At 40.1% G+C, this 18888-nt stretch overlaps 2 protein-coding genes across 3 annotated transcripts; one reads left to right on the top strand and one right to left on the bottom strand.

The window, feature by feature from the left end:
* Positions 1 to 276: 276 nt before the first annotated feature.
* On the top strand, positions 277 to 5440 carry LOC308383585 (ubiquitin carboxyl-terminal hydrolase 37-like; the record flags this gene model as incomplete). The annotated part of the gene is made up of 10 exons (XM_080861628.1): positions 277 to 500; positions 3059 to 3190; positions 3282 to 3405; positions 3491 to 3642; positions 3748 to 3847; positions 3990 to 4066; positions 4245 to 4353; positions 4455 to 4515; positions 5191 to 5348; positions 5435 to 5440. The coding sequence occupies 10 exons, from the start codon at positions 277 to 279 to the stop codon at positions 5438 to 5440; spliced, it is 1143 nt and encodes a 380-aa protein (XP_080717754.1).
* A 5195-nt stretch (positions 5441 to 10635) lies between these two features.
* LOC308412822 (acyl-coenzyme A thioesterase 1-like) lies at positions 10636 to 18351 on the bottom strand. 2 transcript variants are annotated; one of them, XM_080907426.1, is made up of 4 exons: positions 16465 to 16991; positions 14474 to 14935; positions 13472 to 13656; positions 10636 to 13118 (listed from the first exon to the last, which is right to left on the bottom strand). In XM_080907426.1, the coding sequence occupies exons 2-4, from the start codon at positions 14928 to 14930 to the stop codon at positions 12510 to 12512; spliced, it is 1251 nt and encodes a 416-aa protein (XP_080763552.1). In that variant the 5' UTR covers positions 14931 to 14935; positions 16465 to 16991; the 3' UTR covers positions 10636 to 12509. The 2 variants fall into 2 exon arrangements, with proteins under 2 accessions (XP_080763552.1, XP_080763551.1); XM_080907425.1 differs by lacking the exon at positions 16465 to 16991 and adding an exon at positions 18197 to 18351 and having other exon boundaries at positions 10646 to 13118.
* Positions 18352 to 18888: the final 537 nt, after the last annotated feature.

The raw sequence follows: 18888 nt of genomic DNA, 5'->3' as shown, positions 1-18888 counted from the left end.
ACCATTGGTGCATCTACTAAAGTTCTGGGGTCAGTTTGAATATCAGTGACCTTGACCTTGAGTTCAAGTTTTCTGAAAATCTTGTGAATGCTACAACTCTGTGACGAGAAGTAAGTCTCCTAGGTCTTTAAATTTGTATATAGGACTAGGAAGCTGAAGGGTTGCACTGCGGGCCATCTGTAGAGGTGTAGAGTCAACAACCTGTCTCTGAACGTGGACAAAACAAAAGAGATTGTTGACTTCAGGAGAGCACAGTGGGATCACTGCCCACTTAACATGAATGGATCCTCTGTGGAGGTCGTCAAGAGCACCAGATTTCTTGGTGTCCACCTGGCGGAGAACCTCTCCTGCTCCCTCAACACCAGCTCCATAACCAAGAAGGCCCAGCAGCGTCTCTACTTCAAGCAGAAGCTGAGGAAAGCCCATCTCCCACCATCCATTCTCACCACCTTTTACAGTGGGACTAACAAGAGCATCCTAAGTAGCTGCATCACTGTCTGGTATGGTAACTGCAGCGCATTAGATCGCAGTACTCTATAACGGATTGTGAGAGCAGCTGAGAAGATTATTGGAGTCCCTCTCCCCTCCTTATAACACCCGCTCGCTGGAGGACCCCACACAGCCTTCAAACACACTCTTCACCCTGCTGCCTTCTGGAAAGAGGTCCCAGAACATCCGGGCCCTCACTACCAAACTACGGAAAAGTTTCTTCCCACAAGCCGTCAGACCCCTGAACACTCAGTGACTGCACTGGCACACGCACACCTTCACACACGTTAGTTACTTTTGCACAATACTCAGCATTTTGCACATTTCCATTGTCTTGTGTCTGTATCGTCCTGTTCTGTCTAGTTTTGCACTGTTTTGTCTTGTTTATTTTTGCAATTTATGCACACTGCACTTTATGTAGTCCTGGGTTTGTCCGTATATGTCATATATAGCACCAGGGTCTCGGAGGAACGCTGTCTCATTTCACTCTGTACAGTACCTCTGCACGTGGTTAAAATGACAATAAAAGCCACTTGACTTGACCTGTATTTTGTAGCAGTTGCTTGGAGACGAGTGCCATACAGTTCAAATGAGCATACATTCCAAAATATGCAAATTAGCCCCATACATCATAATGATGATGTTTGCTGTTCAGGGTATGAACATTCTATGCTGAAAGTTTATAAATATACAACCTCTGACTGCTTGTTTTCAGTTGAACTTTTGCAAAGCTGAGGAGATTTTCGCTGTGATCACATCAAGTCCAAAGATGTTTAAACTTCTTTTTCACAGAAAGGTAAGTTTGAAGAGACTCGCAGCACGTTTCTCTGAATATTTTCTTATGGTAAATAAGCATTTTTGAAACTTTTAAGGAAGCTTCTTGGATGATTTCTGTAAAAACTGAATTTTGAATCCAAATGAAGGATATTGTATTTTCTTACCATATACTTTGTTTTATGCCATTACTGATGTTGGTTTTCTTGTTTCTAAACAGAAATCACACAAACAAAACGTGGCAGAGACGGAAAGTCCTTCTACGTCTCATCAGAGGTAAAGAAATGTGTCACTCTTTAATGCTGCTGGAGATATTTATAGCAGTGGTTTAGTTGGAGCTGTTTTATTTCCCTTTTATTGGTGTTTTGTATTTACATCTTTTACTACTTCTAGTCTTGTCTATAATTTATATTGATTCAGAGATTAGCGTTTGAAAATGTAGAGTGTAAATGTACAAAATACATGATTTTGTTCCATTACAGTTATTAATTTTTATCTGCAATCTCCAGCATGTACTCCTTGTTAAAATTTTCCACTTTGAAAAATAACATTTACACTTTTGTCCTCATCAGCATCCCGGATGCTTCTGTTGCTGAAAATGGTCAAAAGAAGAAGAGAAAATGGAGACACTTCTGCTGTTCCTCGGTTTGCTTTTACTCAAAACATATGAAATGCACTTTCTCTTTAAATTGCACTTGTTAATTTAAAGTGACTTTACTTTTTTAATAAACTTATGTTTGTTCGTCCTCTGCAGCAAACTGACAGCGATGCAGAGGCAGAGAGCAGCACTGTGAAGACACAAAAGAAGTGTCGCTGGTTTCTTTTTAAATTCTGGAAGGTATGTTTTATGGAAAGAGTCCCTGTCATCAAGCATTTACTCATCACAGTTAAATGAGAAGAATTAAGAGCAATTTAGCACATCTATGTCCTCAAATTAAGTTCAAAGATGTTTAAACGGGTTTTTTTCACAGAAAGGTAAGTTTGAAGGGACTTGCAGGATGTTTCTCTAAATATTTTTTATGGTAAATAAGCATTTTTGAATCTTTTAATGAAGCTTCATGGATGATTTCTGTAAAAACTGAATTTTGATCACAACCAAATGAAGGATTTTGTATTTCATAGGACAAACTTTAAAACTCAATTTAAAGCATGAATAAATTGTTTTTATTTTATTTAAAGATATTCCTATATATCTGCTTCATGAGCTGACAGCTCACTAAAGTGATAAATAATATGAAATAATACCAAATTTTCTAACTGGACACTTTTCATGGAGAGACTCCCTTGGTATGTTTGTTTTATGCCATTACTGATGTTGGTTTTCTTGTTTCTAAACAGAAATTACACAAACAAAACGTGGCAGAGACGGAAAGTCCTTCTACGTCTCATCAGAGGTAAAGAAATGCGCCACTCTTTAATGCTGCTGGGGATATTTATAGCAGTGGTTTAGTTGGAGCTGTTTTATTTCCCTTTTATTGGCATTTGTCTTCCACCTTGTGTATTTACATCTTTTTTACTACTTTTGGACGTCCTCCAAAATGTTTCAGCGTCAAAGCTCATGCATACATGCACATACACTGCTCAGAATCTTGACATCTTTCCTAATTTTGTGTTTGTGTTTTTACCTTTTTGGAGCAGTGTAGCACGCGGTGGGAAAAAAATAAAAAGTCAAACTGGGACTATAGACCGCTTCGGGTGAGTACACGTGGTGCACAAAGATCAAAGGTCACTTTGTCAAAGTGGAGAAAATGAATTATTTTACACTGATACTGTAAACGTTGCGCGTGTGTGTCAGGTTTCCAAACATCGGAAACACCTGCTACATGAACTCCTGCCTGCAGAGCCTCCTCAACATTGAGGAGTTCATAAGAGACATCAGGCGTCAGGGGGTTTTGTGGAGCACAGATCCAGAAGCTCAGCTCTTAAGGTGCGCTACGTCAACCTTCTACATTCTTCAAACACCTGAAGAACAAAGAGATCTAACAGCAGAAATGTCTGTTTACCCTTCCTTTCTACAGAAGGCTTATTGATGTCAGGGACTGTCATGAGTCGACAGATTATGGCCTTAAAGATCACCACCTAAGAGCTTTTAAGAAGGCATTCAGCAATCAAGCTGCCGAATACACCGGCAGTGCACAGAAAGTGCGTCAGCTATTTGGACATTTCGTTTTTTGCTTTACCTTCTGATTTTGATGTACTGTTTTAAATCTCTCTGCTTTTCTTTCAGGACGCTCATGAATTCCTAACATTGTTCCTCAATGAGGTCAAAAGGCTCACACCTCGCCTGGAGAGGAACGCAGCTCTCCTGGGCCAAAGTTATACCTGCCCAGTAGAAGACCATCACATTTTTAAAATGGAGAACATGAGGACATGCAAGAGGTAAGCCTGTCTTTCAGAAACGCAGAGCTGGTTGCAATATTTTCATATACCTCTTTTCCACGTACCTGATCTTTACTTTAACTACGTTACTCCTGAAATGTGTAGCTGCGGTCACCACTCATCACAGCAAGAGGAATTCACCAGTTTGTCTCTTGACCTGGTTCCAGAGGGGTCTGTGATAAACATGTTAGAGACATACTTGAAGGTAAGATCACAAATTCCAATAGAGTTGTCGTATCAGCGATCTTAACACACCTTTTTTGTTAGTGTTTGTGTGTATGCGTGTGTGTGCATATGTTGAGATTTCTTTCTACCATAAAGCCTGTTTTCTCTGTGCTGTTGTTCAGGAAGAAGAAATAGAATATCGCTGTGATTGTGGAGGGACGGCCTCAGAACTGAAGTCGTCTTTTGATACACTGCCAAGGTGAGTAAGGTCACATCAGAATTGATCGACTGACCAGGTTTCCAAACTGTGGCGCATCAAATATCAGAGTTTTTCGAGACAATATTTGAGCAGTCGTTTTCTCCCATCTTCTGTTTGTGTTTGACACTCATTCTTCTTATTTTCTGCCTTGTTTGTGTTTTTTTTTCTTTTCTGCCAGAGTTCTGATCTTGCATCTGAAGAGGTTTGGCTTTACACAAACCTACAAGATTCAGAAGGTGGATGACCCCGTCAGGCTGCAGAGGGACTTGGTGGTGCCATCCAATCAGGTAAAAACAGACTGCAGAACGTCTCAGGCTACGTCCACACTAGCCCGGATAGATTTGAAAACTCCGTGTCCACACTAGCGTTTTCAGTCATTTTCAAATAGTTGTGCGTCTGCATTGAAACGGCCGAAAACGCCTATGTTCCAGTCCTGCGCATGCGCAAAAGTGAGTGAGAATTACAGAATTTGAAGAAAAGCTATCCGGAGCATGTACAAACTGATATTAATCGTTTTTAGGGCTGTCAAAGTTGAGAGCAATCAAAACAACTGCTGTATAATGCACTCGGCTTATCTTTGTTTAATTGCTCACATGACTGCATCACATGACTAAAATGCGTCATCGTTTTAGAAAGTCTGCGTTTTCGAGTGTCCACACTGCGACGGGACAACTCCGTTTTGAAATGTATGCGTTTTCGAGAGCGTTTTCAAGATGCTGTGTTTTTCCTTGAGGAAAACGCCGTCTCAGTGTGGACGGGAGGTCAAAGCGGAGAGAAAACGATGTGTTTTCAAACGAAAACGCATTAGTGTGGACGTAGCCTCAGCAAATCAGCTTAATTGTGGCACTGATGTGAGACTTTATGAAACTAACACTCTTTGGATTTGTTCCTTCTCAGGGTGGTGGCTGTTATAGTATTGTCAGCATCATCAGTCATTATGGAGGCACAGAGTCAGGTAAAACAACAGACTTGTGACAAACAGAAAATGAAAACTTGCTACTTTTCAGTGAAGGACTCACACACAAAAGCTTTTGATGTTCTAAGAAGCACTAAGTCAAAATCACTGTTTGCTTGAATCAGTTGACTTCCAGAAGTTGGATTCATTTGTCTTAATGTGATTTCAGGACACTACATCTGTAGTTCTGTCCATCCTGAGGAGAGTCAGCACTCTACATCAGATCGCTGGCTCACCTATAATGACGCACAGGTGCTCCACACAACTGGATCTGCAGTTTGTGAGGAACAGCAGCACTCGGCCTACATCCTGTTTTACAAGAGAAACGTAAGAAGACACAGCATCTCATCCTGAAGTGAGAGAATTTTTAAATGTCCTGTTACCTTGTTAACCAGTTTTGTCTTCATTCTCAGTTCTGAAACAGGAAGTGGAAGGAAGGAAGGAAGTTAAGGTCATCGTCATGCTGAGAAGGAAAAGCAGTCGTCCCAGCCCACCATCGCACACTGGAGGACAAGTATAGGTAAGTATTGCCCTCAGGAGGAAGGGTCCTCCCAGAGAGCCTGGTCCTCCCAAGATTTCTTCCTCCAGGAGGGAGTTTTTTCTTGCCACCGTCGCCCCACATTCACTGGTCTCATCAGCAGGGACATTTTTAACCTCCTAAGACCTGAACTTTCATGGCATGCATTTTTAATTTCTCTGTGCCATTTGGGTTGATTGGGACCTGATGAATGTAAAAACAAAGACATCAGATTCGGACTATCTTTTTTTTGTTTCTCAAAAGAATGAGATCCACATATGAGGACATTCATTTTAAATTTCGATTGAACAGTGGCAGTGTAATGTCCTCCCTCATAAGTGGATATCAGGTTTTTGAAGAGCAAAATTTTGTATTTTGGTCTAGACAACCCAAAATGTTATGTCTACATATGTGGACACCAGGTCCTAGGAGGTTAAAACAAAATCTACTAGAGATCGTCCTTTTCTGGACCAGTGTTTGGCTTGCTCTCTGGAAACAACAAATTAGTGCTGTCAGCGTTAACGTCATTTTACCTAATGACGTTTACGCTGACAGCACTAATTTTATTGTTGTTATTAATATTATTATTAATTTATTTGTAAAATAAATTAAATTTAAAAAAACAAAGAAATGATTTAATTCTTTATTTTATTTTGTTTTATTAAAATCAAAATAACAACAAAAACAAAAATAACTAATAAAAAAATATTAAAAGTATTCAGCAGTGTTTTGTGAAATTTGTAATGAGCCTTAGTTAAGTTGATGTCACAGAAGTTTCTGAATCATTTAGATTGTTCAACAAACTGATTCACTCAGGTAAAGATGGTAAGCTGGAGCAATGGTACCCTTGGAGTTCAGTTTAAGTTTTCAGACAAATATTCCCTCGATCAGTTGCAGCTTCTGCTTTTAAATAAATGATTTAGCTGCAAATGTTTAGCTGCAGGTAGCAAAGTCCAAAAGTGACAACATTTCCACTGCAGTCTCTCCAGAAATGGCTTATAAAATTTTTACCAAATTAGACATTTATCCTTGGATCATTGACAACCCTGTAGGGTGAAAATCTTTCATTGTACCTTTTATAACATTTTAACAAGTTGCTGTCTCCTGCTGCAAGTTTCCTGTTTTGGCTCAAAAAAACTCACCGTGCTGTGGTGTACTAAATGACCTCATGTACAGGACACACTGAAGGCAGGTTTGCAGTGTTTAATTAACAAAGTCAAGATCAGTTAACAACAGCTGAACTAAAGACTTTCTTTTTCTCATCGATAAAATGAGGTCCATGCCAATGCGCTCAAATGGGACCTCCATTAATGGTGAGGGGCATAAAGGTGCTTTTTGAATGACCAGCTGGTTCACCAGCTGACACCATTGGACGCACACCATCGGCGCATATCCAAACATGCAAGAAATGCAAGATGGTGGTGCGCACAGATACAGCGGCTCTATGCTCTCCACTTACCCAATTTCACTGTGCAAGAAACTGCACAATGACAATAAAAAGCTCTAAGTCTAAAACAGTTTCCTGGCCAGTAAAATCGGGCAATTATTCGCTCCAGAGTTTTATGCTATTCCAGGTGACCAGCCATCGACTTGTAATGAGCCAGCTAAAACAATAATTTCTCAGTGGCTCTTCTGGCACCAACAAGTGGGTGTGTTCTTCCATCGTGCAAGTGTCACGACACACTGAACATGGTCTGAACATGGATTTTCCCTCGATATTTCTTTTCCACCAGTACTATGGGGTATTTGTGAATATCCATGACTGACCCGGCCAGGTGGCCAGCTGGTCTTTGGACAGGGTCACGGCAGTTTCAAGGTTCAACAAAATCCCTTTCACTGACAGACTGAAGGAAAGCTCCTCAAAAATAGAGGGTCTTCAAGCTCCTCAGTGGCACGAAAAGGTTTCCCGGACTCAGTGTTGTATATTTTTTTCCCAAAAGATTGAAATAGTGGAGAGAAATCAGCTTCTGAAACCATCCAGAAGACAAAGTCTCCAACTGGTTTGTGGAAGTCCAGTTTCTCCAAATTAATCAGCGGGTGAAATGTCTCTTCATGGATGGTTTTGATTCTGTTGTTATTCACGAACAAAGCCCTCAAAGCAGCATATGAAAGAAAGTCCTCTTTCATTGTTGTCTCCAGCGTGTTAAAAGAGAGATCGAGCTCAGTGATGAGTTTTGAAGCGGCTGCAGGGACTTCTCGAAGGTTTTGGCTCGAACAGTCGAAGGATGTTGTTCACAGTGGTGACACTGTTGACTGGTGATTGACAAGCACTGAGATACTAGCATGACAAACACAAGAAACATCATGACTTATTCTCCTGAGTGCCTGCAAAACAAACACAAAATCAAACTCAAAGCTTTTCTCTCAGATGCTGGTGTGGCACAATCTAATGATAAAAAAGGTCATGCTAACAGCTTTGGGAGCACAGCTGCACAAAATAACAGCTTTTGGAGCACAAAATGCATTACAGGTAAACCCAGTACCCAAACATGTTAACAAGGATAAAGAAAAAATCTGAAACAAAAGCAGGTAGTGTGGTGATTTATGTTGTGAGGATGCTTTCACTCCCATCAAAGTCACCCAGTGTTGAGAACCCAAATGAGCCCAAAAACCTCAAGTGGCTGCAACCAACAGCGAACGTCAAGAAGTGGATACTTGCATGTTGAGCCAGAAACATGCAGAAAACCCAAAAGAGGCGAGATAGCACATCTTGGTCCCACTCAGGCAGTACGAACACCTGGAAAGAGGAGCCCACAGTTCAGACCCAAGGTCACTGGTAAGGACACCAGCCAGTTATAAGTCTAGTTTTAATTTTCATTTTAGTTAGTGTTATGGCCTTTCTAAGGGTGGCCAGACCATAATATAAGGGTGATCCACCCCTGTCTGACCCCAAGCAGCACATCACACAACCAGTACAATTTTGATGGTGATTTTTTTTCACAGTGATTGAATTCTAACAAAGGAAAGGAGCGAACTATAGCTTCGGGGTGGACCCCAAAACAACAAACAAAAGGGACCGTATCTAAAGGATGTACAAAACTTATTTATGAAAAGAATAAAACCAAATGACAATGTCTTATCTCCCTAACTAAGAAAAACATGAGAAAAGGGTAATCAAATAAAAAGGCAGTCCACCCCTACATGCTCCTGTATAAAGAAACAGGTAACACAAAGCCTGCCGGTTGAGGTCCATGGCGGTGTCATCTTATATGTTGTCTCCAGGTCATTAGCCAATCTGTATGGGCCGTCCCATGGATGCACCAATCACGGAAAGGCACCTGCACACTCAGATTTACATATGAGACAACATTACGACAACAGTCGTAACATTAACTAAAAATGTTTTTCACCATCTCGTTTTAACTTCTGGTTTAGCTTCAGCTAACTAAAACTAAATGGACCTTGGAAATAATCACATCTTAATAGAGTGAACCATAGACTGTATAAAAGATAGGACCATTGCAACTTTACTGCAGCACTTCACCCTTTCACATAGTCCCAGCTCTTCTCTGTCATGTTTTATGGTGCTGCAAATGTCTTCAGTTGGTGAAAGGTTGGGCTGCTGGTGTCTTGTTGTGCTTGCTATGCATCCCTGACTCGTTTCTTCTTTCTGCATCAAGTAAGGAATGTAGTGAAAGTTCCCAAGAGGTTAAAAGCACCACTGAAAAAATGCCATCAGACCTGAGTTGGGACACTTGGATTATGGAGCTTCTGGACCAAGAGAGTGGATGGGAGCATGTGTTTAACAAGTAAGAGTATAACGTCCCCCAAAATGTCCCTAACTAAGAAAAACATGAGAAAAGGGTAATCAAATAAAAAGGCAGTCCACCCCTACATGCTCCTGTATAAAGAAACAGGTAACACAAAGCCTGCAGGTTGAGGTCCATGGCGGTGTCATCTTATATGTTGTCTCCAGGTCAAGGAGACAACCTTAACCTTAACAACCTTTCGCGTGCCACAGCTGGTTGCCGACCCCTGGACTAGACTATTTAACAATATGTTACAGATTTATGTTACAAAGAAGAAACGCCACAGAGGAGGTTTGTGGATGTAGTGAAGGAGGACATGCAGAGGGTTGGTGTGACAGACGATGCAAACAATTGCCCATTCCCACAAAGCTATGGTAAAAGCTAGCGTGAGATTGGGCTGGGTTCATTGTACTGCTGTATATGACTAGGTATTTATTTGGGAAAGGAAAAAATGAACTGAAAACAGTTACTTTCTTATGAAATGAACAAAAATAAAACCCAATGTTGTAACAATTACTGCATGGTATATAAATTAAGATTTTCAAAATAAAACACCAGGCCTCCTAAGTCCTAACTCTGGTTTCACTCATAAAACCTTATACCTTTAAAGTGGAATGGCTTTCACCTTTGAAATGCCCCAGGGTACAACTAAAACAGTTATTGTCAACTTAAACCACATTTGTACTAGTGGGCCCCCACATAGACACACATTTACTTGTCCATATTAAACCTGAAGCATAGGCCCTTTCTCTTGTTTGTACTTGTGTTCTCGTGTATTCGTGATACGTCATCAGTCGGAGACCAAGTACTGTTCCAATTCAAAGTATGCATCAAGCCGAGAACGCGAAAAAGTCCCGGATGTGTTCTCGCTCCGCCTGTTTTATCGATAAATGAACGTTTTCTTTAAATTATTTGAATATATATGAGTGCCTGTGTATAAATACACAAACAATACACATATGCTTTCAATTGTGTAATTTAAGTGATCTAGGTAGCTCTGTTTTGGAAGTTCAGTTAACGCTAGAAATGTGTTTTGGAGTTTCTACGTCCTTTAGAATTTGTACGTGCTTTTTGGAGTTTGTACGGGCTTTATCTCTAGGGGCCACTGTATATATTTATATATAAACATACATAAATAAAACCACTTTTTTTTTTTTTTACATTAGTAATTCCTTTTGTGCATAATTTTATATTGTTGTTAATAATAAATTAATTAAAGCAACAAAACAACCTGAAGAGCCGAAAGAGCCGTCTCTTTTTAGTGAGCCGAGCTGAAAGAGCCGGTTCTCTAAAAAGAGCCGGAATTCCCATCACTAATTCTTAGGACTTAGCTTCTGTGTCAGGTCCCACAGGTTCACCTGAACCTTTACCACTTGTCCCGCCCCAAAGCAGAAAAGAGTGTTTTGGACTGGCTTGTTAGTCTAGCAACCAAAGACAATACAGAGTTGAGATGACTGACATTAGATTGGTAAACAAATAAGGTGAACCTATAAAACAGTCATAAATTCAATTATGTTTAATTCTTGAGTTTAATAAACAGATAATGTCTGTTAGCAGTTAATCTGTCATTACAGTTAAATGCTGAAGCAGGAATACATTTGTTTAACACTCACAAATGTAGGACTTAGTCATTTCTACTTTAATTTCTCCATTTTCTACCTATTAAAGGATGACAAAATCGCATTTGGAGTCTGCTGTAGTTGATAGTGGTGCAAATACTTTCACAACCACAAGTCAAAGGTTTTTACACTTAATTTGTCTTGTTTTTCAATACATCAGTATTTTAAAATACATTGTTATTTATCATAAAAAAGAGCAGCATTGATGAGTAATGTGCTAGTTTTCTGTGGTGCCATTTTCATCCTTGTACTACTGTGGTAGTGAAATATACTTTAGAAATGTGCTATAATAATGCAGTTCTTTAACTTGGAGTTGGTCTTGTATGGTTTAACCTTTTTTTCCTGTGTGTTCGCATTTGTATTGTAACATTTAGCTCTGTGGTTGGCATGAAGCTGGACACTCTGGTGACAGTGGCAGAGAAAAGGACATTAAAGAAACTGATGGACATTATGGACAATGCTGGGCATCCTCTGCACACGGCCATAAACAACCAGAAGAGTCTGTTCAGTGACAGGTTGCTTCTCCCCAAGACAAGAACTAACAGACTTAAAAACTCCTTTGTCCCACACGCCATCAGACTGTTTAACCCCTCCCTGGAGGGGAGAGGGAGGGGAAACAGGAGGACAAAGGAGGGGGGAACAACTAAGCTGTAGTGCCTCTGCACCTCACTGTACAATACCTTGTGCAATACTTTTTGTAAATAGTCAACAGTGCAATAGACTCAATACTTGAAATGTGCAATTCACTTGTATTTTTATTTTTTATTCCTATTTATTCTATTTATCCCCTTCGTATATTTTATTTATATTTGTCTCTGTATTTATATATGTGTGTGTGTGTGTGTGTGTGTGTGTGTGTGTGTGTGTGTGTGTGTGTGTGTGTGTGTGTGTGTGTGTATATATATATATAACAGTTCTGTAACTGTAACTTTGGTCGTTGCTGTGCTTTTTTTGGAAGTCGAATTTCCCAGAGGAACCCACCCGAGGGATTAATAAAGTTCTATCTTATCTTATCTTATCTTATTTATTCTGTAGCGATATCTCCCAGGTGGCGTCTTTGGTCTCCTTCCTTGCTGTTTTCTGGTAGTGACCTCACCCAGATAGCTGTAGGATGGTCACTCACAAGCTGAACACAAATATTTCTTTTAATCTTTGCTGCCATTGTATTAAACTTGATTTATGAATTTATGTATTCAGTCAACACAAATTCCAAGCAGGTAAAAAGCTTTGGAGCTCAGCAGCAGTCAGAAGAGCTTGATGAGGTGAGGAAGAAGTTACTGCCTCTGTCAGTGCGCCCCAGGGTGGCTGTGGCTACAGTGTAGCTTGCCATCACCAGTGTGTGAATGTGTGTGTGAATGGGCGAATGACTGGATGTATAAAGTGCTTTGGGGTCCTTGGGGACTAGAAAAGCGCTATACAAATACAGGCCATTTACTGTTGTCCTGGAGTAACTGTAACCCACATAATTCCCTGAGGAATTATTAAAGTATTCTGATATTAAAATCAAACATGAAATGCATTCAAAGACAGAACAGAAAATATTCACAAGCAAATAAAATAATATATTCAATAGTTGTTTTTTGTTTTATCTTTCAAATCCTGTTTATAAATTGGCTTTAGCCTGTGCAGCATCACAACTCAGGTGAGTTCTAAAGAACTCCTCTATCTTCTTCCACAGGTGGATCTCTGCTGCTGCGTGGGCCCTGGGCTCCCCTCCCCACACCACTGAGAAGCTAAGCATCCCATGGAAAGCAGAGGAACAGAAGGGTCCATAGGGTGGCTCCAGCAAATGTCCAGCTCCAGGATAAAAAACAGTCTCAAAGTTCTCCTTCCCACGACGCTTCAGTCTCTCCACCATCTGGTCCATGTAGGCCTTGCTGTCCCAGTTGAGGTCATCCTCTGCAGCCACAAAGAGAAACTGGCTCTTGGCTCGTTCAATGGGGACGAGGCTTCCTTTGTTCTTCTCTTCCAGGGGATCTTCAGTAGCATACTTGATAAGGTTTGCTCCAGACTTGGTGGTAATCACCTTGCTGAAGTCAAACATTAAGGGTGAGAGGATCTGCTGTTTCTTGTAGTAGAGGGGAGTGCCCACACTGGCACTGGTGCCATTGATCCAAACTAAGGCCTCCACACCGGGCACGAATGCAGCAAGAGAGAGCGCGATATCTGTTCCCTTTGATCTTGATATTATGCCGACTCCTTTACTGCCCGCCTGTGAAATAACACACAGAGCTCAGAAACCGGCAATTCCAAAGTATTAAAAGTTGTGACCTGCTGGGCATTTAAACTGGAACAGTTTAAAGAAAAAAATGGGTGTTCTGGCACATAACTCGTAACTACACATAACTAGGACTCCCTAAAGCAGTGTCTCACTTTTTGCCAAGCAATTCTTCAAACCTGACTGATTTTTAACCAGTTCACTGCATTTCACAGACTACGCATGCAATCATTCCCCCCCCCCAAAAAAAAAACAAAAACATTTGCTTCACATTCGGTCTGAACACACAGTTACATGGGTTCTTGTAAAGTTACGCTGCTAGCTTAAGTGTCACCCACTGGACCCACCTTGGGGTGGTGGCGTAAGAAATCCACGGCTTCTTTAAAGGGGTCCAGATGTATCTCTTTCATATTTTGTCTGTCACTGAACACAGCAATCGTGAGGACCAAAAACCCTTTGTTGGCCAACAAACAGGCTCTTTTCTCAGACATGAAGGTGCCCAGATCCAGCACAGCAGGGAACGGACCTTCTCCTAGAACACAGACAACAAAAGTTTCATGTAAGTAGGTTATAATCATGCATAATGTGAAACTTTAACCTAAAGCCCTACAATAAAAGATCCATATTCAACACTTCATCTATGTTTTCCAGTTTAAATATGAATTAAAATGTTTTTCACTCATGTATCGTGATTTTTGGTGTAAGTTTCATCATATAGTTTCATTACAGCCCAATTAGTGCTGTATTTTATGATCTCAGAGGTGTTAAACACATTTATTTTATATTTAAGGATACATTTAAATAACTTCCCAAAGTAGTACAATAAGTACTTCTACAAAGGATACAGCTGTGCAAATATGATTACAGCTAATCTGACAAGCCACCCCCTCCTCTGTCCTCCAGATGCATTTTAGGAACTGAGACATCTTTCAAGACATCTGTTATTAATCTCTGTCTCTCTTCCACAACATGTCTTCTATCCTGTCTTCCTTCTCTCACCCCAGGTGGCCCCGCCCCTCCCCTCCCTGAGCCTGGTTCTGCAGGAGGTTTCTTCCTGTTAAAAGGCAGTTTTTCCTTCCCACTGTCGCCAAAGTTCTTGCTCATAGGGGGTCATTTGATTGTTGGGTTATTCTCTGTATGTATTATTGTAGGGTCTGCCTTACAATATAAATACTTTGAGGCGACTGTTGTTGTGATTTGGCGCTATATAAATAAAATTGAATTGAAATTGAATCAAGAAAAGTGATGTACCCTTTGCAGAAAATATACCTTCGCCACCTGTTAAAAAAAAAAAGGGGGCCCACTGTAATGATAGTGAATACTTCTAAGTGGAAAACCACATACAGTACCTGGGGGTGTAAACAAGACTCCTCGTATGTTCCCCTCTTTGACTGGGTCCCGACTGACCCCGTCTCCCATCAAAAACCTCTCGTTTGTCTCTTCTGCCAGTATCCTGCCATCCGCCTCCTGCTCATGCACAGAAAACTTCACCACGTGAGGGTTCAGAGCTTTGTTCTTGAAGAAGTACTTGTGCAAAGTGTCTGCCTTCAGTGACTGCAGCAGACCCATGGGCTGCACTCCAACGTAGCTCCCGTTGAGTGAGGGGTCTCGGTTCAGGTCGACCTCTCCGCCATCATCTGCCCTGTAAGTGGCTGAAGAGCCGAACACCACTTCTCTCTCGTCGGTCGATGTGGCTCTGATTGTGACCACCTGCCTTGACCGCAGCCCGGACACTTTCAGCTGAACGGGCTCATCAAACAGACACCTGGTGCTCGGCAGCAGCATCAGCCTGACTTGGGAGGACATCTTTTCTGAAAGATCAAAGACTGAACTCCATGAATGTTCAATATTTGGACAAATGGGTCATTGCAAGGAAAATAAAAAAGAAACATTCTTGGAATGCTTCCCACTCGACACCATCAGAATCAGATCTTTTTTTTTTTTAACTTCAATATATTTGAGGACGCAATGCTACATACTATGTAGATTACTGGAGTTACAGACCAGAAAGTATACAGTGTTAGGTCAAAATGTGGCACTTTTTAATGTCCCAGCATTTTTTAAATCTCACAACTTTTTAACCACATGAAATTTTAAAGGCTGAAAATTACATTTCAGCTTTGTTACAAACAGCAACCTATTTAATTTTAATTCAGCTGTCTACTGGGATATATCAAAATTTTCAGTAGTAAAACTTCATAAATTTAATGCCAATGATGCAGAGAAAAAGAAACAAGCAATAATACACTGGGTATTTTTCCTGCTCTGATCAGTCACTGGAGAAAACTCTCACAGGTGCATTTTGATGACCTTTCACATAGTTACTGGATGTGAAAGGTCATTTTTTCCCTACATTCTAGTGTCCAAAGTAATTTTCTAAAGCAGGGATTCCCAAAGTGTGGGCTGGGGCCCTCTGGTGGGCTGTAAAGATACTGCAGGTGGACCACAGTATTAACAGAAATTCGGTTTGGAATTACTCGGAAGTATGTGTAGTTACATGTTCATACAAGTTAATTTACTTATATAAAAAGTGAATTCGAACTGGTAGTACGAGGTGGTTAGTTTGTGATATTATTCATTACTGTGACCTTAATTTTCTGCTCATGTATTTAAATTTGTATCCCTGTGGCAGGCGGGGTCACACACTGGCCTTAACATTATGCATATGATTGGGTAACAATAGCAAATTATAGCCTGAGTTGTTTATGTTTGTTTTGTTTTCAAGGAAACATATACATTTCTTTTGTATTTTAATTAGAGGGAGGATTTCAGATTGGGTGGGCCCCGCTAGGTTTTCTTTTTTTTAAATGGGCTGCAGCACTCTCGACTTTGGGAGTGGCTGTTCTAAACAGTGTTGGTCAAGTTACTTGAAAAAAGTAATCAGTAACTAATTACTGATTACTCCCCCCAAAAAGTAATCCCGTTACTTTACTGATTACTTATTTTCAAAAGTAATTAATTACTTAGTTACTTAGTTACTTTTTAAAAACACGATTTACAACCTGAAGAGGTGATAAAGTGATAGATCTTTCAGCCCAATTCTACTTTTTCTACATAATCCATCATACAAAATGTAATCAAATGGAAAAGTCTCTTTTTTTAACTTGTTTTATCAGTTTTAATCTTTTAACTTTATGCATCAAGCAAAACATTTAATTATATGCAACATTCTCTGACTTGAATAAATTAGTTTAACATTTAAACCTATTTTCTACACATTCCAGCACATAAAATAAAATATTTTTTGTGTTTTCACTCACTCTTTCAAACAGATGCAAGTAAAACACAGCAGAAAATAAATAAAGTCAAAGACTCAGCGGTCCTTTTGCTCTATTTTCACCTGTAAAGCAGGAGCAGGGTAGGCGGAGGGTTACCCTGGTGTAGGTGTGCTGCGGTCAGTTGAAGAATCCGCGCGAGTGTCTCTGTGAGTTTCCCATCACGTCGTAGCTACTCGGTGCTTGCTCGGAAGTTTAGGGGTTTTTTTCGCTGTAAAAAGAAGTTTTCTTCCCACGCACGATGGACGCTAATGTTTTTGTCACTTTTTATGGAATCAAACTCAAAGTAAGGTCAGTACTTCCACACTTTAAACGCTGCACGCTCATACTCTCTCCCGCACTCGATATATTATCCATTGTTGATCTGCACACAGCTGCTGTCACCAACGTCGCACTTGCTTACGTCACTGTCATGAGACATTCTCGCAAAAAAAAATCACGGTTTTAGTAACGCAGTAACGCAGCGTTCCTACGGGAAAGTAACGGTAATCTAATTACCGATTTTGCAATAGTAATCCCTTACTTTACTCGTTACTTGAAAAAAGTAATCAGATTACAGTAACGCGTTACTTGTAACGCGTTACTGCCCATCTCTGGTCCATCTCTGGTTCTAAAGCATCGTTTTCTCACTGATGGCAGTTTGTTCTTGGATCCTGATGATGTCAAAGAGTGCGGATATCCTTAATATGTTGTGGTGGAAGATTCTGTCTGTTTTAATTTGATATGGCTGAATGGAAGGCTCCATAGCATCACGTCTTTATATAATCCTCTATTACAAGATATACTCGACTGTACAGATTGTTTTGTCTGATTGTATTCTGTAATCACGGCGGGTATATACCTTGTTTCTATAAATGATTCTGTGTTTGCTATTATTATTTTCTGTTGTTGCGCTCTGCGTTGTTCTTTGACCTCTTTGCAAATGCAAATTAAAATCTCTTCTAAATTCTGATGCTCAATTTAAACTCAGCAGGCCACTGGATGGCTAAATAGATGTTTGTATTAACAATCAGTTAAACAGGTGTTGAACCTACGCCCAGTGCTCCGACATGCCCTTGGATCATGTCCATGCAACAACCAATCTCCTCTCAAATAATTCACACAGGCGGACAGATCCCAAGTTTTTTTAGGCTAAAGGTCGTTTAAATATTTTTGCGCTTCTACCCTAGGTTTTGTGGTAGTGCGTCTTCTTCGTTGGTGATTATTGTTAAACAGAAAAGAAACAACCTTCCATAAATGTATTTTTGAATTTACTATTAGATTGTATCGTGCATTTTAATACTGAAACAAACAAGAAACAAACAGAGGGAAGCGCAATTTCCCATATAATGCCATCATAGTCGACTTTCTTCAGCAAGATGATAGTCAAAGTAAATTTACAGTCTAGTGAAATTATGCTTGTAGTAAAGGTCAAAATTCACCAAAGGAAAAAGACTACCAAAAAAATTTAGGGTAGAAGCGCAAAGAAATTTAAGCGCGGTGTAACGCAAACGCAGTAAAACTAAAACAGTAAAGTTACTTGCTCCCTTTGAAAAAAAAATCGCACTTTTAATTAGTTTACCGGTAAGTCTGAAACTATACTGGAGAATCTGGGTAAATCTTCCAGAAAATAAACTATACTTTAAATAGTGCTAAACTTCTGCAGAGATCTCCACGCCAGCTCTGACGAAGGTATTCGCTGTGCAAAAGAAGAAGCGTATTTTATATACACTTTCAAAACATCTGAGCACAGACGCATAACTGGGAGTGGCCTGCATGTCTTCAGATTTTCTTCTCTGTCTTAAAAACAAAACTTACCGAGGCGGATGGATTCAATTACTGTTTTACTAAATCGGGTTAATCTAAAGCACGTTGTTCGCTCTCTCAGACTCCAGACCCCTTCCCGATCAATGCGCGTCATGACGAAGTCTGCGCAGACTCTGTTCTGTTCAGCTCTCTGCTGGAATATATTTTGGTAAATAAGCACCAATGTTACTGAGTGACTGCAGTAGTAAAACTGTTGAATCCAGCTAATGTAATGCTAAATGGTGTCCGGCAGAGGGCGCTGAAACCGTCTAACAGGCTGACACGGGCTAAGCAGGTGCGTTAGGGTAAGCAAACGTCCAGGTGTGGGATAGTACAGATTTTTTACACCCATGTCCGGATATTGAGATAATACCCCACATTTTAATTGTCTTTAGTTTACACTATTCAGCACAACACACAAATCTCAAAGTAAACCTTAGAAAAAACATCTATAAGTTCTCCCCACTGCAATTAAAAGTTGATACACAGAATAGAAAAAGAAATTTGAAATGATAGTTAATCCACAGAGACTTCGGACACTGGGCACCTAATTTTTTTTCATTTTCTTTAATCAGCAGAAGATTTTTCAGCTGTCCTGATAGGATCAGTTAGATTTTTCACAAAATAAACTTGCATTCAACTTACAGTTTCTGAAAAAAAGGCCTTTCTATGCTTGTCTCATTATTTGCAGTGGTTAATATCAT

The sequence above is a fragment of the Rhamphochromis sp. 'chilingali' genome (assembly GCF_963969265.1).
Source record: "Rhamphochromis sp. 'chilingali' genome assembly, chromosome: 16".
Classification (NCBI taxonomy): Eukaryota; Metazoa; Chordata; class Actinopteri; order Cichliformes; family Cichlidae; genus Rhamphochromis; species Rhamphochromis sp. 'chilingali'.
This window is presented reverse-complemented; position numbering and strand designations above follow the sequence as displayed.

Excerpts from the sequence above, each read along its gene's own strand:
- LOC308412822 (XM_080907425.1), bottom strand. The coding sequence starts at position 18,299 with ATGACGCGCATTGATCGGGAAGGGGTCTGGAGTCTGAGAGAGCGAACA. Across the intron at positions 14,936-18,196 it reads AATTGAATCCATCCGCCTCG|AAAAGATGTCCTCCCAAGTC; the intron begins GTAAGTTTTGTT and ends TTGATCTTTCAG. Across the intron at positions 13,657-14,473 it reads AGTCTTGTTTACACCCCCAG|GAGAAGGTCCGTTCCCTGCT; the intron begins GTACTGTATGTG and ends TCTGTGTTCTAG.